This window comes from Stenella coeruleoalba (genome assembly GCF_951394435.1).
Source record: "Stenella coeruleoalba genome assembly, chromosome: 5".
Classification (NCBI taxonomy): Eukaryota; Metazoa; Chordata; class Mammalia; order Artiodactyla; family Delphinidae; genus Stenella; species Stenella coeruleoalba.
The window spans coordinates 132248354-132272727 of record NC_137150.1 but is presented as its reverse complement, the minus strand read 5'-3'; the positions used below and the strand labels follow the sequence as shown (position 1 = coordinate 132272727).

The window sequence follows — 24374 nt, the reverse complement described above, 5'->3', positions numbered from 1 at the left end:
TCTTTAGGTAGGAATGATGTCCCTGTGTCTTTCAAATGCAGCATCCTGCAATTTAGGAACTTTATGCCAAAGAAATTGTCTCTTACCTGTGTTTTGTGTGGGGGGGTATGTACGCATGTACATGTTTTACTGTCTCTCATCTGAAAAATCTGCAAGGATTTCTGAACCTGATTTATACAGTTGGGAGTAGTTCAACTAGTAAAATTGTTTCTGTAAATAAGACTGATAATGTTGTAATTTGTTTTCTTTTTTCATGATACCATTATTATGTATCAGTGACCATCTCAAGCTCCTTCAGAGCTTGTTCCAGTGTCCTTTTTATTTTTCCTTTTGGGGGTTTCTTATTTCTTATTTCAAAACTATAAACTTAGAATGATAGCACAGGCCTTTGAAGTCATTTAAATGCCTGTCATTGAATAAAAACAAAGACCATAATCTAAGGCTCCTTGGGGCCAGTCTGATTGACGGATATCAGTTGTTTTTTTGTTTTTGTGACAACTCCCTGTCTTCTTTCTTGGTCAAAGGAAATTTGCTTCAGGAAAATCACTGAGACAGTGAAAATACATAATACTGGACTACAGGGTCAGGAGCATTGTGTCCTAGCCCTGTATTTTATTCTCATAGGGTCACTTTGAACAAGCCACTTCACCTCTGGCCCTTTTTCTCCTTGTCCATGAAATGAAGGATTGGATTAGCAGGGATCATAATTGGAGGTCCACCGGTCCATTTCTTCTGGCAGGCTGTTTTATTAACAAAGTATTTGAAAGAAATTTGAATTTGAATGCTTTTAGGGAAAGAGTGCCCTCTCCAGGTCACCGCTGGCCCTGTTGCTCTCGCTCTTACTTTCTGACCTCTATAAGCCCTTGTTAATCGATAATCATTGGACTAGTCATTGGGCTAGTTATACCTTAGGTATTAATTATGATTTTTTTTATGTTTCTTTTCCCCTTCCTTAAAGATTTGTAGAAGATAAAATGTGGGTTACATTTTTGGAGGGAAGCTCTGCCTTGAGTGTTCTGAGCCTGAATGGTAAAGAGGTAAGGTAGCATTTGTTGAGTCTTAACCATTCTGTAATTAAGTGTCTGAAGATTGTATTTTTAGAGACATGCAGCAAATTATCTAAATGTGTTTCCAGTTCAGGAGGATAAAAGACCTAGTATTGCGCTTTAATATTTATTATTTAGACTAGATTTCAGACTAATTTAGGATTATTTTGGTCCTGCCCTAGAGATGTTAATCATTGATATAGACTAAGAAGAAAACATGTTTACTACCAAATTTTATTTTATTATATTTTCTTATATAAAACTTTAAAATGTTTAATTGGAATAGATATTCTGGCTCATCTATATAGTAGAAAAGATTTCTAGCAAATGGAAGAAAATGCTTCACTTACAAGAAAACAAAGGAGGAATGTGCTCATTATTCCAAGGAACTTGTTTTATTGGCTTGGATTGTGGTACCCAGGTCCCTTTTTCAAGCGTAGGTGAAATAATTCCCGTAGATAACAAATCCATCCCATTGAGGCATTTTAGAAAGTTGTAATTAGTGGAGATATTCCTAACCTACGATTTGAAATGGCATTGGTTGTGGGAAACTTACATCAATGTCCTGGAATAGTTTTACTGCTGTAAAGTGCTATGTCTATTAGTTTTTTCTGAATGCTTTTAGACAAATCCTATATATCTAAGTATATGGTCACTAGATAGGATGGACTAAAATCCAGGCCTGATTTCTCCAACAGCAGGCAACTCGGTAAAGATTTACCTGAGCTTCCTCTTCTGTTACATAACTTCCACTTCCTTGGAGAAAAAGATTTCCATGTGTATATTGCTTTTGAAACAGATTTTGTAGGGTTTTGCTTGTTTTTCCCAAATGCATTAGTAATACGCTCATGCAAAAATAAATTAAGAAACACAGAAAAGTATGAAGAAATAATAAAGACCACTTGTGGTCCTACCATTATAAAATAATTTTTCTAAACCTTCATATAGGCATATATATATATTAAAACAAATGGGATTACATATACATGTACATATATATTAACAAAAATGAGATATACATATCATGGACATCTTTCTATATGAACAAATATGTCATTTTTAATGACTGCATTTTAATTAAAAATTAATTAAAAATTAATTTTATTATGTGGATAAATATATAAATTTATTTAACCAAACTCCTATTAATAGACATCTAGGTTGTTTCCAACTTTTTTTAAAATTTATTTTATTTTTAAATTTTTGGCTGTGTCAGGTCTTCATTTCTCTGCGAGGGCTTTCTCTAGTTGCGGCAAGCGAGGGCCACTCTTCATTGCGGTGCGCGGGCCTCTCACTATCGCGGCCTCTCCTGTTGCGGAGCACAGGCTCCAGACGCGCAGGCTCAGTAGTTGTGGCTCACGGGCCCAGCTGCTCTGTGGCATGTGGGATCCTCCCAGACCAGGGCTCGAACCCGTGTCCCCTGCATTGGCAGGCAGATTCTCAACCACTGCGCCACCAGATAAGCCCCCTGGCAGGAGTTCTTTAGACCCAACCAAGTTGTCAGTTACTTGCCGCGCAGTCTTAATTTGGATGTTTGGTGGTCGTCTGGGTGGATCTTTTCAAGTCCAGAGAGATAGAGCAATAGGAGAATGAGAAAGACTGAGGGGGAAAAGCCTTGGCCTCAGTGCGCTTCTTCACGGCCAGAGCACTGGTCTCTGCCAGATCCTGCAGGCGACGTCAGCTGCCACTTAACGGGCTACTTGAATCTACGTGGCTCAGGGTAAGTCCCAGCCGCCCTTCAGAGGGGAGCCATAGCCCAACAGGCGGATCGAGATTATGGCCTTGGAGGCCCCGCATTGGGTGCCAGGAAAGATGTTGCAGGAGAGAGAGTGGGGTGCGAGAGGATGGTCACATCCCAAGTCATGTCTGCGTCCCTGGGATGGCCGCCCAGTGTGGGTTCTTGGCTTTGTGCAGGCAAGAATTCAAGAGCAAGACACAGTAAAGTGAAAGAAGGTTTATTCAGGGAGATACACACTCCATAGACAGAGTGTGGGCCATCTTGGAAGGCAAGAGGCTGTTTCCAACTTTTAATTACTAAAACCAGCATTCCAGGGAACCCCTGTGTACGCTCTAACTTTGCATGCTTAACTATTATTCCTTAAGATAAATTCTTAAATGTAAATTTGCTACGACAAAGATATTAACATATTAAATGTTGATACTTGTTGGCTAACTGCTCTTCAGGAGGAATGTATCTAGTTGTATTATGCCTCGGATTACCTAACATCCAACATTCTAATCAGTATTGGATGTTTTTTAACTTTGACCGTCTGAAAAACTAGAAGTAGTATATCACTTCTGTGTTAAGATTTTGATTGCTAGCTCTTTTAATTCATTGGTCATTTTGTACTTCTCTGACGAGCTGTTTGTGACCTTAGCTCATTTTTCCCCTGGGGTATTATTCATCTTTTGAAGCTCCCTTGATGTTAATCCCTTTTCATAACATGCTGCAGATATTCTTCCCAGTTTGCTTTATGACTTTGTTGTGTCTTCACCATATGGAAATAACTGATCTTTAAATTTAGTTCTACCTTTGATATCTTAAAAAGCCCTTCCTTCTCCCATGGTGCTGTAAATATTTAAGAGCGGCTCTCAGTTTGGCATTCTTTGTCAGCTCTTATTCCCTTTCTGAATATTTCTTTTGTCTTTCCCCTGATAATTTTCCTTGTTTGGTTTTTTCCTCCCTTCTTTTCAGCTCTGTTCCTCACCCTCAAGTCTAGTCATGTATGTTATGCTCTTAGAAAGGACCCACCCTTAGCTCCCTTAAAAGATTTTCAAAATTCTGAAAAAATAATGTTTTGGGAAAGTGCATAATAATGTTTTTTTTTTTTTTTTTTTTTTTGCGGTACGCGGGCCTCTCACTGCTGCGGCCTCTCCCGTTGCGGAGCACAGGCTCCGGACGCGCAGGCCTAGCGACCATGGCTCACGGGCCCAGCCGCTCCGCGGCATGTGGGATCTTCGCGGACCAGGGCACGAACCCGCGTCCCCTGCATCGGCAGGCGGACTCTCAACCACTGTGCCACCAGGGAAGCCCCATAATAATGTTTGATTTATCCTTTTGAAAGTTAGACATTTCCAAACCTCTAGTCTATCTTTGTTAGTACCACTGTTTCAGCCCGAAATCTTCTAGACGCAAGACTAATAGGAACACTTCCAATCCAGGGGAGAGTCTGGAAAAAGTATATAGCGTAAGCAGGACAAACCTGAAGGATGACCTTCTTGAGCATTTTCTTTTCTGTCGTCTAAATTTCTTTCTCTTCATTTGGCTCTGATCTCTGCCAAGTGGATATTCTTGATGAAGTGCCTCTTAAATGGCCATTATTTTAGTTATTATTAGTCAGCCCGTTATTAGTGACTGAGGCTTAAGAATACTTGTTAGTATTCTTGGGTGAACATTATATAAAGAATGCTGTTGACTTTAAAAAGTAACAAATGGCATATGAAGCCTGTTGCCAAGTTCTGAAATTTAATTGATTTGGTCTAATAAGTGAGTAAAGAATTATTAGTTCTTAGGACTCTGACTTCAAAGCTCAGGATGGACACTAAATTCCTATTAAACACGGCTGTGCTGTTCAGGCCAGCAGCTTTCAACCTCTCCAGCCTATGCCTTCAAAGAATTCTAATGTCAATAGCACGTAAGGAAAGTATTTTTTTTAATACATCCACAGGACAGTGTAACTTGATTATAATATGTTGGTTGTTTTAGATTATACTTTTGTCTAAAAGCTTCTCACATTTATAGGAAAGGCAGGGTGCCAGTTTCACAGATACCAGTCTTTCTGTTTTCAGAATGATTAACTTTTGTTGAAGATTTAAAATGGTCTTAAATTCTCTCAATATTCTTCTGACGTTTGAAATGCTGAAACTACTTTGACAGTATAGCACCTTTCAAGACCATTACACCAAGTTAGGAAGGCCCAAATGAACAGGGCAATTATTTTAAGGATTTTCTACTGTCCTTTCTTTAGTTGTCTCATGTAGGAACAATTATTTAATCTGTGAATCAAAATCATAGGAAGTATAAAATTATGTAGTAGAGTTGTCAGTGAATTTATATCTGGCCAGGGAAAGATACTTACTGCAGCAAAGGAAACTTAAATCTGTGTGCATCCTAAGAAAGACCTGAGATTTAGCAACACAGGCTTTTAAAGGGAGGATTGGGGACATTTGAAACTAGTTAAGGGAATTCCCAGGTTAGGACTACGCGCTTCCACTGCAGAGGGGGGGGTCCGGGTTTGATCCCTGGTCGGGGAACTAAGATTCTGCCAGCCACGTGGAGCGGCCAAAAAAAAAAAAAAACCCCAAAACCAAAACCCAACCAAAACAAAACAAAAAATTAGTTAAAAATACAGTATATGTGAAATGGTTATGTTGAATTGAGTCTAGCTGAATGAAGCCTATACTGTTGTCGTAGTATGACTGAGGCAGGCACTTTATTCCAAGATAGTGAATTTTCATGCAATGAATTTTTATTTTGTATCTCTTTTACTCAACTAGTTATTGGGTCGGACTATAACTATTACTTTAAAGAGTCCAGACTGGATCAAAACTTTGGAAGAAGAAATGAGTTTAGAGAAAATCAGCGTCCCCTTGCCGTCCTCAACAAGCTCCACCCTGCTGGGTGAAGACGCGGAGGTTGCGGCCGACTTCGATATGGAAGGTCTGCTTGTTGAACACATTTACTGCTGTCCTTCAAGATGTTTCCTTCCCATCAGTAACGTCTCAGTCTCCAAGTTTATCCTTCTCTTCCTTCTTGTAACACTGAGAGCAATATTAACGAGATTTTGTTTTGCATCGTATTGTGTGTCTTTTGCTTGTACCCAGACTTAAATGTGTTTGCCATTCTGCTGTGCAAAGGTCAAGACCTTTCCAAATGTTAGTTTATGTCCTTGTGTCGTAAGAGCACAAAGTGGTATTTTTGGTGTGTGGTTTTGTCCCCCTAATTGTAGTTAAGGTAGAAAAGTAGAAGCTCAATGTGCTGAAATGCGTTCAAAATAATCACTACAAAAGAATAATTACCACAAAAGAAGATATATTGCTTTCTTTTTTAAAAAATTTATTGAAGTATAGTTGACTTTACAGTGTTGTATTAATTTCTGCTGTACAGCAGTGATTCAGTTATACACACACACACACACACACATACATACATACATTCTTTTTCATATTCTTTTGCGTTATGGTTTATCACGATATTGAATATAGTTCCCTGTGCTTTACAGTAGGACCTTGTTGTTTATCCATTCTACATATAATAGTTTGCATCTGCTAGTCCCAAATTCCCAATCCATCCCTCCCCCACCCCCCGCCCCCTTGGCAACCACAAGTCTGTTCAAAAGAGGATATATTTCAAAGTAATTTTAAAAGATTCTCAAAGTGGCTAGGAACACATGCATTTGAAACTGAACCCAGCCATATAAATGTAATCATTTCAAGTTTGGAGTTCGGGACAGATTATCTCGATATAGTAATTTCCTTAAATGTGATTAAGAAATGCCTTTGCTTTTTAATGCTATATATGTGCTATATTATTTTAGCATATTTTCCATTAAGATGCATACCTTAGTTTATAAAATGACAATGCATCATATTGTGATACCCTGTATGTCTAGATAACGCATTTAAGAGTTGAACACCTCAGAAAATCATCTCACTTTCACATTTCACTGTTCATTTGTTTACTTGGTCCACACATTTATGTAGTACCTTTCATGTGCCAGGTCCATGCTAGGTGCTGTAAATTCAACAGATGTCATCCTTGCTCTCCCCAAGCTCACAGCTCAGTTGGTGTTACAAACAAGTAAGCAGGCAATTGTAATCATGTGACATCAATGCACTGGTGAACGATGCTGCAGTAGTTCATGGGGCAGCTGCCTGACCTAGAGTTGGAAGTCGGGAGAGTTCTACCAGAGAAACTGAAATTGAGAGTCTGTAGACTGAGTGAGAATTAGATTAAAGAGGATAGAAAGGCGTGAACCAGGAAGAAGGAATGTGCAGAGACCTCAGGGGACAAAAAGGATCTAAGTAGACGATGCAAGTATGCTTGTGCAGGGGGAGTGGGTGTGGATGGGAGGTGGATTTGGTTTTGAATATGTTGAGTCTGAGGTGTCTGTAGGGTCCATCAGGCCCAGATGTAGGCTGTGGTATGTGGGCCTGGCACTCAGCAGAGAGCTCTGGGCCCATCAGGCAGCTCTGATGACAGTTTAAGGCCATGCGTTTTTATTAGCTTGGCCAGGAGGATGAGATAGAGATGGGAGAGGACTGGTCCTGGGATCAAACAGAAATGCAGACTTCAAGGACAGGCAGAAGAAGGCTGCCCATAAAAGGAAAATGAGAAGAAAGAACCAGAAATGTCAAAGAGCCAGGAGAATATAGCAGCTTAAAAATCAAGAAAAGAAAAGATAACAAGGGAGAGTGGTCTGTGGCAAGAAGGAGAAGTGAGCACCGCAGCCTGCCCTTTGGGTTTAGTCCCGGGGAGGAGGCTGTTGGTGACATTCAGGAGAGTGATTTCAGTGGAGTGAAGAAGGCAGATGGTGGTAAATCGGGGTGTGGATGCAAGGCGAAGACGTGCAGAGAGTGTCTGTAGGCAACTCTTCACAGAAGTTTGGCTAAGGCGGGGGAAAGGGAGAGGAAGGCAGCTGCTCCAGGGAGTGTTATTTTGAAATGGGGACGCTTGAGAACGCTTAGTGCTGATGGAAAGGGCTGACGCCATTGGGGAGGGGCAGGGCAGAATGAGTGGCAGAACACGGTCCCTGGGAAAACGGGGGTGGGCAGAGCCCCACTGTTTCCATCCACAAATACCTGAGTGCCAACCACGTGGTTAGGCTCCAGTTGGGGGCCAGATTGTTGAAGAGAGGGGGTCCCATCTTAAGACTACCCTTTTCTCTGTGAAGTTTAAGGAGTGGGGCAACTCATGGTTTCAGGAGAATTGAGAAGGTTCAAGATAAAGCTCCTGAGAAGGGGTCAGAGGGAGAGCCAGCCAGGAAATTGTGGAATTACCAGGCAGCCCTGGGAGCCCAGATGAGGCTGAAAACCACAGAGTTAACATGGCTTCAGTCATCGGGGCCACGTGGTTGTCTCTGGCCGCAGCACCCAGCAGCCCAGGTGCGCAGTTATGGAGAGGTTAGACAGTGGAGTTGATGCAGGCGCGATGGAAGAATAGTGCAGGAGGGGAACGGCCGAGCTGAGGAACCAGAGGACGTGAAGACAGATGCAGAGACACAAAATCAAAGGCCTGGATCCTGGTGAAGTCAAAAGAGGAAAGAGTAACTGAGGGCGAGAGTGGAAGTCTGGGAAGTGGTGGTCAGAGGGCAGTGTTCTGAGTTCACCGTTTCAGAGGCACTGCAGTTCCAAGGGGCATATGTGCCAGGAGTGGAGGAGAGCATCAGCAGGGAAAAGACATCAGGTTGTTGATGGGCTGACCACATGGACTTCGATGTCGCCCAGAAAGATGGCAGGACCCAGCTTACCAGCTTGCTCTCTCCTTAGTCCTCAGTGAATGGGTGCAAGAGACCAGAAGGCTGGAGGTTGGAGATTATGGTGGCAAGCGGGGGTTGAGGGAGCTACATAAATTCGTGATGGCGCAGCCTCAAGGAAATAGGCCTTTTCGTTCAGGCTTGGAAGATTGAGTTCTGCAATTGGAATTGGGTTGCAAGGGGCACCCTGACCCCACTTTCCAACCCTAAGGAAAGAGGAGGTGAGGAGATCTCAGGGGAGAACCAACTCCCCCCTGTTGTGTATATGTCAGGTTGGGGGAGTCCAGGGGACAGAGTAGCGAGGAGACTTCTGGGGAAAGTGTGTGACCGCGTGAGAGCCTGTCTACTGCGAGGGCAGGACCTGAGTTGAGGGCACTGGGGAGCGGGCAGTTCCATGGGCGAGAAGGAAGGTTTGGAGGGAGAGCATTAAGCTTCCAAGTCAGCCAGCACTGAGACAGCTGCTCAGTGGAATATTGAAAGCTCTGGAGCCAACCCAGCTCCAGCTGTTAGTCACCACCGGCCTCCTGTTGCTCTGAAACAGAAGACTATCTTCAGTTACATTTCCTGTAAGAGCGTTTGCACTAATTCTACTTTTATATGTATAAAATTTTTATATATGCCCACATGCTTAACCTATATATGTTTGAAGTGTCATAATGTTAAATGTGTTTATCTTATGTATATAACCCCTTAAAGCCTAGATTGGTGAAAAAAATCTCTGAGAAAGTTAACATGGTGGTAACTTGGCTGACCTTGGCTGACCTTGCACTTTCTCAGGTGATGTTGATGACTACAGTGCTGAGGTAGAGGAAATCCTTCCTCAGCATCTCCAGCCATCTTCCAGTTCTGGCCTTGGCACTTCCCCAAGTTCTTCACCCCGGACCAGTCCCTGCCAGTCACCTACCATATCAGAGGGGCCTGTGCCTTCCCTTCCCGTGAGACCAAGTCGAGCTCCATCAAGAACACCCGGTCACCCAGCTTCACAAAGTGTGTATTTTACTTAAAGTTTTGTATGACTTTCCCTGGCTAATGCATTTGATTTTAGACGGTTAAACCTCTGATGCCTTTGCCTCTCCTTTGGAGACCCATTTTTGTTTTAACTTTCATATCCATAGGCTGAAGTGTAGCATGTTTTCTGTGTATACGAAAGAGGAAACTTCGCAGATGGTAAGCCCTAAATGGAAAGGATACTCATCACTGCCACTAGATGAGAATTTTTCTTAGTTCTTTTTCTATGTGGCCAGGCTTGTCCATGTCTTATCGTTGATGATTTTCTATCGTTACAGTCAGGACCCATAACTATTCGGGCTTAACTGTCTATCTGTACATTACCTAAATTATAATATGAAGCAGAAAGAGACAAGATATACTTTTTGAATTCAACTTGATAGTCATGACTTCTCCAAAGTTGGAAGATTTATCTCTGGAGGTTGTTACGTTACATGGTTTAGTCACTGTTCCATGCTAACCAATGTCTTCAGAAAATACCTTCCATTTCATAAACTTCTCTAGCTCGCCCATGCTACTCTTAGAGGACTGGCTTCATTCAATAAATTCAAGATAAGCCAGGGTATAGAGAGAAGAGACACCCTTTTCTTTTTCTTCTCTCTATTGGCCAGTACACTGCAAATGACTTAACTCACACAGTACTTCATGCCATCTTTTTTTTTTTAATAATATAACCACTGTCTCTCTTTTTTTTTTTCGGGTGCGTTGGATCTTCGTTGTTGTGCATGGGCTTTCTCTAGTTGCAGCGAGCAGGGGCTATTCTTCTTTGTGGTGCGCGGGCTTCTCATTGCGGTGGCTTCTTTTGTTTTGGAGCACAAGCTCTAGACACGCGGGCTTCAGTAGTTGTGGCATGCAGGCTCGGTAGTTGCAGCTCGTGGGCTCTGGAGCGCAGGCTTAGTAGTTGTGGTGCACGGGCTTAGTTGCTCCGCGGCACATGGGATCTTCCTAGACCAGGGCCCGAACCCGTGTCCGCTGCATTGGCATGCATATTCTTAACCACTGCACCACCAGGGAAGCCCCCTTTGTGCTGTCTTAATAGGGCCGCTCGATAAATCCCCTTCAGCACCTGGGGCCTGGGTAAGAAGTCCACAGAGAGCTAGCCTGATTGCTCTCATGGTACCAAAGGGTAATGTAGTAGCAGAACTGCTTATGTTATTGATACCAGAAATGTGTGACATTACACTGTAGTACAAATTTAGAAAATTAGCAAAATAATTTATCATACGCGTATAGAAAGTACCTTTGTGCTCACATCCACTTGGAACGTGATCCTCTTACCTCAGGTACTTTTTCGGTAGGTTCTCCTGTTGACACTCAGCCCCTGGAGCCCAAGCGGCCCCCCCCTCCCCGCCCGGCTGCTCCTCCTGCGCGTCCAGCCCCCCCACAAAGACCGCCTCCGCCTGCAGGTAACAAACCATTTATTTCCATTTTTGCTCGGTTTAAAATCTCCCTCCACTCTGTTTAAAAATGTTTTGCATGTTTCAAACTTCTAGCTTCTAGATTTTACTATTTTTCTATCACTGGTGCTACTTCCTTAGTTTTTCTCTAAAAAACGTGGTGGGTGTGACAGAACAGGGAAAAATATTGTTTCTCAACTAGATTCCTGTAACATGTTTTCAGAGCTGACCTTTTACAAGTGTGAAAGAAGTGTTTGTTTTGTTTTTGCTAATGGGGTTGTACTGATTTCTATAAAATGCATGATTAGAACTGAAGAACATACGTATACTTATTTACTAAAAGTTTATATATTTGTTTAAATGTTCTTTTAAAATAAGTATAATGTTTCTATTTAGAAGCATTTGCATTACATAATAGCTTTTTTATAGCACCAAGACATGAATATGTGGTTTCTACATGATATTTGACATCATGAATACTATAGTAAATCTTTGACATTTCAGTTCTTTATTTAATGTCGTTTCCTTTCTGCTGCACATTCTCTTATGAACCATAAGGGGCTAGGAGTCCTGCACCTGCTAGAAAAGAATTTGGAGGTAACCATTTATATTTGTTGTAATGTATGGATCTTGGTTCATTAATTTTTTTGGAGTTTGATTCCTATAACTGAAAGACATTTTAGGTTTGTTTGATAAAAGTCAAAATGAATGACATTTATATGCCAAGTTAAAAATAGCTCCAAACTTCCATTATATTCCTGTTAAGTAAAAGATTAGAGCTTGGTTTTATTAGTGAATAGAATTAACAAGAGCTTCCATTTCCCAGATAGAGGTGAATTACTCATCAAGGCCTGATATACTTTTTCTTAACAAATACAGTCAATTTGGTTACAAAGATTTAATTCCCCCAAATCATACTACTTTCAAAAGTGATTCAGGCACAATGAGTATAGAATGTTTCCCAAGTATTTGATTATATTAGATTGTATTAGAGCTCTAGTACATTCCCTTGCCAGTAGCCTGTGGATTAGCAAAGTGTCCTAGAAATGCAATTTAAAATAATTATCTGAAATATAGCTTTCATTTTGCATGGCTCTATCATAACTTGTCATAGCATTCATGCCTCATTTTTAAAATGTAAGAACAATTTTCTTTTATATATTTCAATAAGGAAATTCTTACTAGCACATGGGTCACTTTTTGTTAAAAGTGTAGTTTACTTGGTTTACATGAAAACTTTCACAGAGCGTAGTTGGAGGTATACATTTGACAAGTTTATTTAATCTAATTCTCAGGAAAGGCTGAGGCAAGATATTTCAGAAGAGCTTTTACAAATCCAGTTTTAATGTCATTAAGGCTCACTATACACATGCAGTTGGTCTTTCTACTCTAGCTGCCTAAGGACATTGCGGACCGGCTCGTGTGTTGTTACAGATTGACTTTGCTGTGTGTAGATTTTAATGACTTTGTATAATAAAGGTAGCAAAGTTATTTCAGCACTGTGGCCTCTGCAAGATACTGCTGGAGTATAACTTTTCCATTGACTTACAGAAAACATTAATTTTTCCTGTTTCAAACTTGTGCTTTTATTTATAGTTATAATAGACTTTTATTTATTTTCTCCTTTAATTAGGAAAACAATCTATAGAAATAAGTTGCTAAATAAATTTGTGAAAAGTTATACATGATAGCAATTCAGTGGCTTACTTAGAAATCTGATTTAATTTTAAAAATCACTTCTCTTCACAATTCTTTTGTAGGCAGTGTTCGCAGTGTATTTTTTTAACCCTATAAACCAATAACTGCTTGAAGGCAATAAGCTGAGAGAAAGTAATTACAGTACTTTTAGTTTTTTTTTTTAAATTATGTATCGAAAACTAACTTCTAAGAGACTAATATAGTCTCAGAGATTTCATATGAAATTGGAACTTCAAGATTTTTGTTCCTTTTTGACTGGCAAGTATTGGAGCTTTTATTAGTGATTTAACTCTGAATATAAAGAATGAGATGATCATAAAGCAAAGGCTTTCATTACACATATTTTTCAATTCCTTACTGCTAGTAATGTCAGATATAAAACGCAAACTGTCCTTCTCTTGCATTCTAACTGTGGAAAGGGCCAGACTCAGGTTTGGGCCAGGCACCTGAAGTCACTTTGGTTTGTACTGATATCTTTGAAGAAATTTAAACCAGTGAAAGAACTTTTTTGCAAAAGTCAGCTTAACTCAGAAATTGTTTTGTGTGCCTGCCTTTCATTCTGTGTGCTGTGGGCCCTGAACAATATACAGCTTCTGTTCTTTCTCTAAAAAGGTATTGGAGCCCCTCCCAGTCCTGGGGTAGCTAGGCGAGAGATGGAAGGTAACAAGACTTTTGCATCATAGAAATGGATCTCTCGTTTTATTTCTAAATGTCAGCCCCTCCAGTGTTTAAAGGCATACCAAATCTTTTCTTGGTCCAACTGTAAACTCCCCCTCCCATCCTTATGTATACCTTGTAACTTGGTATTTTTTTCTCTTTCCATTCTGTGTTGTATGTAGTTTCTAATGGATGTCCATTTAATTTCCGCACAGTTCTCATGTTGTTTTGCACTCTGTGTTGTATATATTTCATATATCCTTTGGATGTGAAATTATTGTACAATGTTATTTTAAGAAGAATGCCTTCAAAATTCTTTTCAGAATAAGTCAAATGTTTAGAAATGTACTATACTAACTCTGGAGTTTTAAAAATTAATAATTGTAATTATACCTTATTAATTTAATTGTAATTAAACCTTATTAATTGAGGTCCAAGAATATAGTGTTTTTCGGATGATTTCAGATAACAGAAATGTTTTTTTTTTTTTTTTTTTTTTTTTTTTTTTTTTTTTTAACAGAAATGTTTTAATGACGCTGAACTAAATTTGCTTAAAAGGCTATAAAAACTAGAAGCCATTCATTAAGATTATAGTTCTTAAAAAGCTGATGGGTTTCATACAACAATCACACTTGAATTTCCTTTCAAAAAGAATAAATATGAGATGCAGGCCTCAATAGTGTCCCCTAACTCCTTTTGGCCCCAAAAGTAGTTTATTTCATTTCATCCTTTTACTACCTTTCTAATGAGTTTGAACTGTAGTTTAACATTGTCTTGCATAAGGCAGATATTTGGTAATAAGATGTGCCTTCATCATAGGATTTTGCTATAGAAATCCCAAAGATCTCATCGTGAGATTCCTTTATCCATAATGACATCTACAGCGTGAAGCCCTGAAACAGTGCCATTAGGTGCCTCTTGTGTGACTCGGAAAATGTAGTGCCGTCTGTTTGCTCCGGAGCTGTTTGTCCACCAAGCTCTGGGAAACAGCGGGGCTGCATCTTGTGACCATCCCCCTAAGCTGACCATGTGTTTTCAAGGTTCACAGGAGAGAGCTCTGTTGGGAAAGTCACCTTAAAAGTGACCTTCTGAATGAGGTATCAGACCAAGTGCTAAGCTGGCTCCCATGAATGTCACTCTCAGTATCCTAATTTTTCTCTTTTTGGGGGTATTTCCTTCAGAGCTGATAATACGCTTCCTTCATCATTATCTAAAGCAAAGTACTTTTGTTTCCATCTCACGCCCCCAATTTCTGCTGGTAGTGAAACAACAGCAGCCAGTGTTATGCAGTATGGCTTGATTGTTTACTTATGACTAATTTTTTTTTCCTTCCTGCTTCAAAGCACCCAAAAGCCCTGGAACGACACGGAAAGATAATATAGGTAAAAACACTTGAATTCAGCTTAACCTTAAAACTGGACCGTGAATAGACACTTGGGATATAAGTAATGGTTTCTTGTTTCTTTCTTTTTTAAAAAAAATGAAATACACGGTGCGATGTCTTTGTTCCAGGACGCAATCAGCCTTCACCTCAAACAGGACTCACAGGCCCAGGACCTGCTGGATACAGTACAGCCAGACCGGTAGGCAGCATCTCGCCTGGGAGCCAGGAGGTCTAGGTTCTAGGTCCCAATTTGCTGCTAATGAAATGTGTTATCTTGAAGAAATCATGGGGCCCATTAAGGCCCCAGTTTCCTCAACTCTAAAATGGGGAATTGCACTTGACGCTCTCCAAGGTACCTTTCAACACTAAGTATTTTAACATCCTCTTCAAAAGTAACTAAACATACTTTCTTATTTGAATAAAAGTGATGCAATTAAGTAGTTGCAGTCGCTACATAAATATCTTAGAATCTCTATATGAGGAAGTGATGTTTTGGGGCAACTTTTTATATTATCTGAGTAATTCTTCAATCAGAAGGATTTGAAAACTAGATTTCAGAAAACCCATTTATGATAGTCGGTCAACTAAAGCTGGTTCTAAAGGTATTAAAAGCAGGAGAGCAGGTGGCATTGCAGTGCCTTTCCCTGTGTTGTGAATCTGTGGTTTTCTGCGTGTTTATCAGTGTTCTCTTATACACAGAATTATCCTCTTATTCACCCAAGTGAAAATTTTCTCTGGGATAGAGCAAGTAACTTAAGGGGAAAAAAAGAAAGAAAGAAAACAGAAACCAGGATCAGTCTAGTGGGTCCTGGGACTGCTGGGAGGCCTCCAGCTGAAGAGTAAGAAGTGGGAACTGTGACTGTAACTGGAAATTAAGAAACTTCTGTTAATGAAACTACTTCTAATTTCTAAGGAATCCTCATAAGATTTATAAGATAGAAATACTTCGTTCTTTCTCTTGTAGCTTTCTATTTAACATCCAACCTAAAGGCCTTTTTCTATATATAACATCACACTCCAAAGTAAAATGTCTGTGGAGTATACCTAAAGATAGCCGTTACCCACTCTCCTTTTTTCCAAAGAAGGGGAAATTGCTATTCGTCGATTCTACCACTTCCCACAAAGTACTTTCTTTATTTAATACTGTAGGAATAGGGAAGGAAAGTCAGAATTTTGTGAGATAACATTCATAACTTTTGCTTAAAATAAGGAGTATTGGGAGCTTAAAGTCTTCAGCAAATGTGTGAAAATAGAAAAGACGTTTTTCACCAGTGTGTCTTCCAGTGTATTTATTTTAGCATATCGAGTAAGGCACTCAAGAGGTTTTACATCTGTGTTTAAAAAAAAAGACCTCGGCATGGTTTTTCATAAGCCACTTAGTTACACAGTGTATGTCAGGTCACGTCCTCGTGACCTGTAATACCATCCCCGTCGCCCATTAAGGCAGCATCGCACAGGATGAAGAGCACGGCCCTGCAGCGGGTCAGACCTGAGTCTGGCTCCTGGCTCTACTTTCTAGCTCTGTGGCTTTGGGAAAGTTGTATACATTTCTTCATCTTCATTTATAATAGAGATGATAAAAGAATACCTACCTCTGAGGGCCATTTGGACAATGAAATGGAAATGCCTCCACAGTGCTTAATTAACACAGCGCCTGGCACATAGTAAACGGTGGAAAATAAAAAGGAAGATTTTTAAAACTTGTGACGATGTGGCTATAAATAAAGAGCCATTAAAATGACAAGAGGCTGAGGAAATGAGATGAGATGCAAAAGCAAATATTTTCACCAAATCTTATCTGTTGAAAATAAGTAAATATCTCAACGGTTACGTTTTCCATTTTTAGATTATTCCGCCCCGTGCCGGGGTGATCAGCGCCCCCCAGAGCCATGCTCGGGTGTCTGCTGGAAGACTGACTCCTGAAAGCCAAAGCAAACCATCAGAAGTACTGAAAGGTAGGCCCTGTATTAGAAACAGCAGTGCCGTTCTGTATTCTTTCCCTTTTTCTTTTTCTTTTCCTTTCTGCAGTGTCTCGCTTTTTACAACTTACTTGAATTGGGATAGCCTTGTGTCTTTCTTTATGCCACAAGAAATGAGGCTGCTTGGGGCCAGGGGTGGGCGGGACAGGGACTAGGATCCCTTACATTTCACTAAAGGAAGGATAGAAAGTGGTTTTCTAGAAAACACCTAACATCTGGAAATGACTTTTTTTAGGGCCGGCTGTTCTTCCTGAACCACTGAAGCCTCAGGCCGCCCCTCCTGTGCAGCCTTCTCTGGCCCCGCCGGTTCAGCAGATGCGGGAGCCTCTTGTCCCGGTGGCCACACCTATGCCTCAGTCTGCCCCGAAGCCGCCCCCTCGGAGCAGGTCGTCCCACAGCTTGCCTTCTGAGCCTTCAGTGCAGCCGCAGGTAAGTCCTGCCAGCCGGCAGAAGATCATCTGGACGCTTCTGTGAGGGTTTGGGCTTATTTTTTGTTTTGTTTTTTTTTCTGTTTTTCTTTTTTTACTGAGGTATATTTGATGCCTTTGGTATAGTCTTTGAACATACTTATTTTAATTATTAGCTTAAGAAATAAACAAATATGAGATTCACTTTTAACAAATGTTTGTCTTTTGGTAGACAAACATTTAATCGCATGTTCAGATATGACTTCAACAGGCGAATGTCATTGGACATCTCAAACCAGTCACACAACAGATGCATGGTTTGGCTGTTTGAGGTTTGGGGTTTCTGTCTGTCTGTCTAACCTGTGGCCTGGATCAAGGGTTCTCAGAGAGTGACCCTAGATTAGGGATCTTTAAGGAATTCCAGGCAGCTCCCAGGCTGTTTTATCTTATTAATGTTTAAAGTGTTGGTGACTTTCTGGGTTTTTTATGCATAATTTACTTTGGATAGTTAATGAATTAGGATGGACAATAATAATTTATTTTCTTATTGCTCACAGTTAATAAGTTTTGGCTTTTACATCCTGGAGAGAGAGGCAGTCAGATCACTCCTGACCACTGGCAGTCAAGTTAATTTCCAGTAACGCTCTTATTCCTCCTGATGCCACACAGCTAGCTCTTTTCCGTGGTGGAGCCAGCACTGGGCTTCCTCAGGGATCTCTAGCAGTTTCAGACACTATTGGATCAGTTTAGAAGTTTTGGGCGTGCAGCAGCAGGCTTATTCACCAAAGTGAAAACCATCAAAATAATGTTATCTCATGAGTGTCACACAGAAAACAGTGCCATTGCACTGTTGAGGATGCTGAAGATGTATAATAATTGTAGAAATCCTTCCAACAATAAATATCTATTATTTTCTCTCTGCCAATCGGCTTTTAGTGTATCATGAATTTTTCTTCTCATTTTCTTGTGAGGTGTACTATTGTATTTTTTTTTTAATGTAATTGGAGGGCAAGAAACTTTCAAAGTAGCCGTATCTTAGAGCTTTGTATTGCTGTTTTAGGACAGAAAGTGATCATGAGTTTCATAGTAAAAGTGAACCCTGATTCCTAAAACTCTATAAATGTTTTCAGTATTGAAAGTAGGTATGGTACTCTGAACAACTTCAGAAAGGACACACTTCAGGTAAGGTTGCAATTCTCAGTAGAAAGTCATCTGTGACACAGAAGTACTACAGGATGAGTATTCCAATGACTGCCATGTGTCATTTTCTTAGGTCATTTTTCAGCTTGTTTTGCTTTCTGATTTTCATTGGAGTGGGTGCGGTAATCTGGTGACAGGCAGCAAGCCCATGCTTTGTGTGTGGCTCAGTAGATTGTGTTCTTGACTCTTGTATTCTGTTCATCAAAACTATGAAAGATGTTTGTTTTAAACCTTCTTTTTGCCTCAATCACCGATACCAAATTCCTCTGCACATTATATACACAGACTTTTCTTTTGGGGGAGTGGGATCTTGTTCATGTCTTTGTGACTGTCTTTGTGAAGGATCACAAAGTGGTTAGTTTCCTCCTTGGAGCTTACAACGCTGAGGGGCCGGAAGGAAAGGGAAGTATTTTACCTTTTGTGCCTTTTGAACTTTGAACCATAAGAATAATACCTATTCAAAAAATAATAGACATTTAAAATTTTTAAAATCTTCTGTAGTGGCTATAAGTTGAAAAGGATGGGATAGTAAAATATGACATTTGTTATTTTGGTAATAATATGAAATAGTCTTAGAATTGAACACTTAGTAATTTTTACAAGTCTTTATCAATTCTGCCAAAAATCTACAAGGTATTTAAAACATAAAAACACACATGACCCAGCTTTACTTTTTATAACTATTTAAGTGTCCTTTGATTCGATAATTCTATATAGAAAAGATTCTTCTAATTCATATGATTATACCACATGTTATATATCCTTTACAAAATGTGAAAATGCCTCACCTATCTGACTTCCAACATCTTAGTCATCTGATTATCAGCTAAAAAGCAGAAGTCAGGAATCCAATGAGAAGTAAAATATTAGCATCGTGGCTATACTGTCAGCGTGATTGCTGCCAGTGAGGGAAGAGGGCAAGTGGAACACCTCAGCATTCCGGATCAACTGAATTCCATCCCTGTGTATCTTAGTATAGACCCATTCCTGTGTCCTGTCCTGTGCCAAAGCTGATACATCAGGACCATCAGGAAAGCTTAAATTCAGGAGTCTCATGTTTCGTAGGCAGGAAACTCTAGTAATACTTAATACTTAAGTAATACTTAATACTTAAGTAATTACTTAAGTAATACTTAAATTGTCAAAGAGAGTTTTGGTATTTTAAAATAAGGTGAGCTTTAAATATTGGGGAAGATTTGCTCAAACTGTTCCTTGAGAATACTGTAAGTTTTAAAAGTACTGCTATATTATGAAAAGATTATGATTTCATTTTTAAACAACAAAAAGAGGATCCAGTTTCTTACCTTGTTGTACCTTCCAGCTCATAAATTATGAAGTGAATTAATGATAGTATCACCCTTCAGAAAACCTGAGTAATATAGAACAAGCCTGGATCCTGACCATTTGTTAAATACCATTTTTCACTTTTTTGCAAAGTGATGCCATTTTGTACATTTTCTCTAATGGTGATAAACCCACAGACTATCTTAAGGCTGTGTCCTACTCTTCTTGGGCTGCCATAACAAAATACCGTAAACTGGGTGGCTCAAACAGTAGAAATTTGTTTTCTCACAGTTCTGGAGGCTGGAAGTCTGAGATCAAGATGCCACCGTGGTTGGGTTCTGGGCTGTTTTCCTGGCTTGCAGACAGCTGCCTTCTTGCTGTGTGCTCACATGGCCTTTCCTCAGTGCTTGCACGAGGAGAAAAAGAGCAAGCCCTCTGGTGTGTCTCCGCCTAAGGGTGCTAATTCCATCGTGAGGGCCCCACTCCCATGACCTCATCTAACCCCAGTTACCTCCCAAAGGCCCCATCTCCAAAGACCATCACTTTGCGGGTTAGGGCTTTCAACATATGAATTTGGGGTGGGGGGAGACACAAACATTTCATCCATAACAGGCTGCTTCAAATATTTTAGAGCTTCCAAACCCTATTCGGAATATTATTTTTGGAAAAATCACTTTGAACTAGTTAGTAATCAACCTCAGACAAAATTAAGTTTGAACACTAATTCAACAATACATTTTTCATTCTAAATGACAGAAGAAATTGGAATTGTCTCTTGGTCTTACGCTATGACCTGCAAATATCACTGCTCTTGGATTTTGTATATAATATAGAAATAAAAGTATTTTGAAGGCTGAATTGTTAGGGTTGTTGGTTGGTCTCCAATTGTCCTCCTAACTCTTTCCTTTGATGTCTGTGTTCCTTTTCTCAAAGCAGGAGCAACCATCAGGGTAACAGGTATTGGATTATTTCTCAATCTTATATGTGCTTTTCATCTGTCTTAGCACATTAGATGTATGAGTCTTTCGCTTCATACATCTAAATTTTCACTCATTTTAAAAACCACCTGTCCACATTAATAAATTCTATTATCATACCATAAAACCTTTTTTTCTTAGTATTTTGAATTTTTAGGAACCATTTTAGTTCTTGCTAATGCTTTCCCATTTTTTTTTTGCTTTGTTTTTTACAAAAATTAACAAGACTAAGAAGTTTAACTTCAAGAAGGTAAGCTTTAGGTATATAGAAGTGTATTTGGCAAAACCAAAAAGGTTCTTGGTTTTAACAATGGCATAATTACATAAATACAAAATTCAATTTTTTTTCTTAGATTTCTTTTGGGAAATTAAAAAAAATAATTTTAGTAGCACAATTCTTTTTCGTAAGGAAGAATTGATGATTTACAAAGATGAAAGTTAACGTAGCAGGATTGTTTAAGGGCCTTTCCAACACCCTTCTCTGTAAAAATACCATCGTCATTAATGTCAAGTCATCACAAATCCTGCTTAGATATATATAAATTAATTCCAATGTAATGAATGATGGTGTGGCTCTCATTATAATTTCAAGTCTGATTGGGCAAAATGATCCTGTTCCTATCAAATTACCCTTTAAATTATTTTGAAAGAAAATATTTTAATATATGAAAATAAAGATATTTAAATGTCTAGCATTTATTTGGCAAGGGCCTACTATTCTAAGCTGTGCAAGCATAAACGTCTTACCTGTAATGTCTGTGTCGTGGACTCTTGTATCTACCATGGGAGAATTGGGGCCCAGGCCCAATCAAGTACTTCTGTTTTGTTATATGAACCATAAATAATCCAGACATTATTGGTAATGTAGAGCTAATTGTAATTTTATGACGTCTGTAATAAATTTGTCTCTCAAGTACTTTAATACACTTAGAATACAGTTTAGAATCTGTGACATGTTTACTCTTCAATTTTGTACAAATTTATTGCCACATTAAGTTTAAAGAAAAACATATTTGTTTATTCAATTATAAAGTATGTTCTAGATCAGTTGAATAAAACAGATACAGAGAGTGATTCACTTACGAAGTTATCCACACTGTTTCCTTTTGCAAATGAACAGCCTTCCCTATTCTTAAGCACCAAGTTACTGTTTCATAAGATGCAGTTACATTTTATTGGGACTGCTGCTCTTTTTTTCAACATATTTCATGAATGTTTAGTTATTTGTTTAACAACGATCTAAATTCATTTTGGGTCATGCTCTGTTTTGTTACGTTGCAAGTCTTGAGCTAAAATTCTCCCTCCCCTGTCCTTTTCAACCCAAAGGTTTGTTTCCTTACCTTTAATTTGGCATAAATATCCAAGTCATCTACCTAGTTTTAATAATTATGTAGGGTTTTGAAAATTATTAAAATGAAGTTCCTGATGAGCCAGTTTTCTTATAAGGCCAGGTCCCCAGTTCTGTTACCCGTAGGGAAAGTTGGCCGTGCTCAGTCCCACAGCCATGCTCCACTCCAGCCAGCTTCTTTGTGAAGTAGGCACGCAGGGCAGATTTTTCATGACTGTGAAGTAATTCCGACCCCTCCTCCTGCCAGTAACAGTGCACAGCCAACTCTGTCACGTAGAGAGGACTGTGCACCCTCTGGGCACAGCTTCATTTTGGATTAAGAATTAATATACCAAATAGAAAATGGGACTTCCCCCACCACCCCGTTTTAAACAGTCATTGCATTTGATTGTTAACAAACGTATCCGTTTTGGAACATTTTTACAAGATGAAGGAAGGTCAATTAAGGAGTACCGTTATGGTACTCACAGCGTTTATCCTGCAAAGGAGAACCTACATTAAAAAGCAAAGAATGCTTTGGGAATTCATTTATCCAAGTAGAAAAGGAAAAGATGTATTGTTTTCAGCTGGTGAATACAAATATACTAATAAAATTAATTTTCATCCATAAAGTTGAATTTCCATATTTAAATCTCAATGAAAATATATTTAAAAGAACAGTGAAACCACATCATCATCATAGATGGGTGCTGGAAGTTTATTTATAGAGATTTCGCGTAAGTTCTAAAGATGGATTTCTTCAGTTTGTGTGAACATCTGATAGTACTGGGCATGAGCAAGACTCGTCTGCTAATTCTGTGCAGTTCCCCATTTTACTGTCTCAATACTTGCATGGATAAAATAAGCTCAGTTTAATAGAAGGACTTATTTATTCAGTAGCGAGTTTTTACAAAATAATACTTTAGCTGTTATCTTACTTAAACCACCAGAGTAACAAGCCACGCAAAGCTGCTTTTTATTTCCTAAATTCGTATACTTCCCCACCCCCACCCCCGAAAATGAGGAATAACTGAGACAGGAAGAATAGGGGGTATTCAAAGTAAGTATATTGCTTTTTGGTTGATTATTCAGTGCTCGCTCTCTTCTCCAGGTAAAAACAAACGGGGTCTCCGCCATCAGACTGGACTCGCCATTAAAGACCGACCCATTTGAAGACCTGTCTTTGAACCTGCTTGCTGTATCAAAGGCTCAGCCATCTGTTCAAACCCCAAACCCAAAGGGGTTGATTCCATTGCCTTCTGCAACCCCAAGTAACATGAATACTATGAGTTCTGTAAGCTGCATGCCGACAATACCTCCAATTCCAGCCCGGAGTAAATCCCAGGAAAACACACGATGTTCTCCAAACCCATTCACTGAGAGCTCGAGCAGCACAAATCCTTTCACCGACAGGACTGCCGCTCCCAGAAACCCCTTTAGAGCTGAATCTCAAGAATCAGAGGCCACTTCGTGGTTCTCCAGAGAAGAGCCCCTTGCTCAGAGTCCTTTCCCTTCTCTGCAGCCTCTCAGACAGAACAGTAGCAAGCCTTCATCTTCACTGGATGGCTTTGAGGACAGTTTTGGTCCGCAGGGCCCACCCACACTAAAAAGCAGCAACCCAAAAGGATGGGTAACCTTCGAGGAAGAAGAGGACTTCGGTGTGACAGGAAAGTCAAGGCCCACTTGTCCAGACCTACTGGGTCATCAGCCGAGTTCGTCTTCTGGCTCCAAGGTGACCCTTAGTGATGACTGGAATAAAGGTACCAGTGTCTCTTTCTGTGTGTTGCCAGCAAGAAGACCACCTCCGCCTCCTGTCCCTCTGCTCCCACCTGGCACCACCCCTCCAGCAGACCCTTTCACAGCCTTGGCCTCTAAGGCATCACCCACGCTAGACTTTACAGAAAGATAATGTTATACAGTAGAAAGCAGTTGTTTTTATAGTTTTGGCAGGGTAGAGCCAAAAGAATTGGGCATTCGTTATTCATTATGTGCAATAAGTAATTGTTAAGTGCACTGATGTTGTCATGAAATACCACTATTTAATGTGTACAAAGTTGGAATATGTGTATATTGGAAATAAGGAAAAATCTTTCTCATTATTAACTGGAATTTTGGTGTGTTTCTGTTTGGATAAATACGAGAGAGTAGAAGCCATAAAAAGTGCTTGAAACTACTTTAGAAAATAGTCCTTATTCAGAAATTCTTTGTCAGTCACCTTTACAGAATCTCAAAAAGCCCAAACAACTTCTAGCTGACATTACTGCCAGCCCCTTTCTTACTTGTTAAAAATTGGTATTTATAAGTATTTATCAAAGAGCTGTCAAACTTATACTGAAACAGAATTTAAAAGGATATATATATATATACACACTGTGTGTGTGTATATATATATATATATATACAGTAATTGTATGTGTATATATATACAGTAATATGTATATATATATATATACACACTTATATATTTGTAAAACGCATAATTTAAATTCTAAATCAGACCAAATTTTTACCTAAAAATTCGAACATAGTTCTTCT

At 39.5% G+C, this 24374-nt stretch overlaps 1 protein-coding gene across 2 annotated transcripts in view; it reads left to right on the top strand.

The window, feature by feature from the left end:
- SYNJ1 (synaptojanin 1) overlaps positions 1 to 24101 on the top strand; it is an 87517-nt gene extending 63416 nt beyond the window's left edge. The window contains exons 21-31 of one of the 2 annotated variants that reach the window (XM_079922459.1): positions 959 to 1037; positions 5544 to 5706; positions 9299 to 9508; positions 10828 to 10935; positions 11485 to 11523; positions 13237 to 13284; positions 14625 to 14663; positions 14794 to 14864; positions 16512 to 16620; positions 16880 to 17073; positions 22951 to 24101. In XM_079922459.1, the coding sequence (XP_079778585.1) occupies positions 959 to 1037; positions 5544 to 5706; positions 9299 to 9508; positions 10828 to 10935; positions 11485 to 11523; positions 13237 to 13284; positions 14625 to 14663; positions 14794 to 14864; positions 16512 to 16620; positions 16880 to 17073; positions 22951 to 23748 (1858 nt within the window). In that variant the 3' untranslated portion in view covers positions 23749 to 24101. The remainder of the gene's footprint in view (positions 1 to 958; positions 1038 to 5543; positions 5707 to 9298; positions 9509 to 10827; positions 10936 to 11484; positions 11524 to 13236; positions 13285 to 14624; positions 14664 to 14793; positions 14865 to 16511; positions 16621 to 16879; positions 17074 to 22950) is intronic. The other variant, XM_079922458.1, reaches the window with a different exon arrangement.
- Positions 24102 to 24374: the final 273 nt, after the last annotated feature.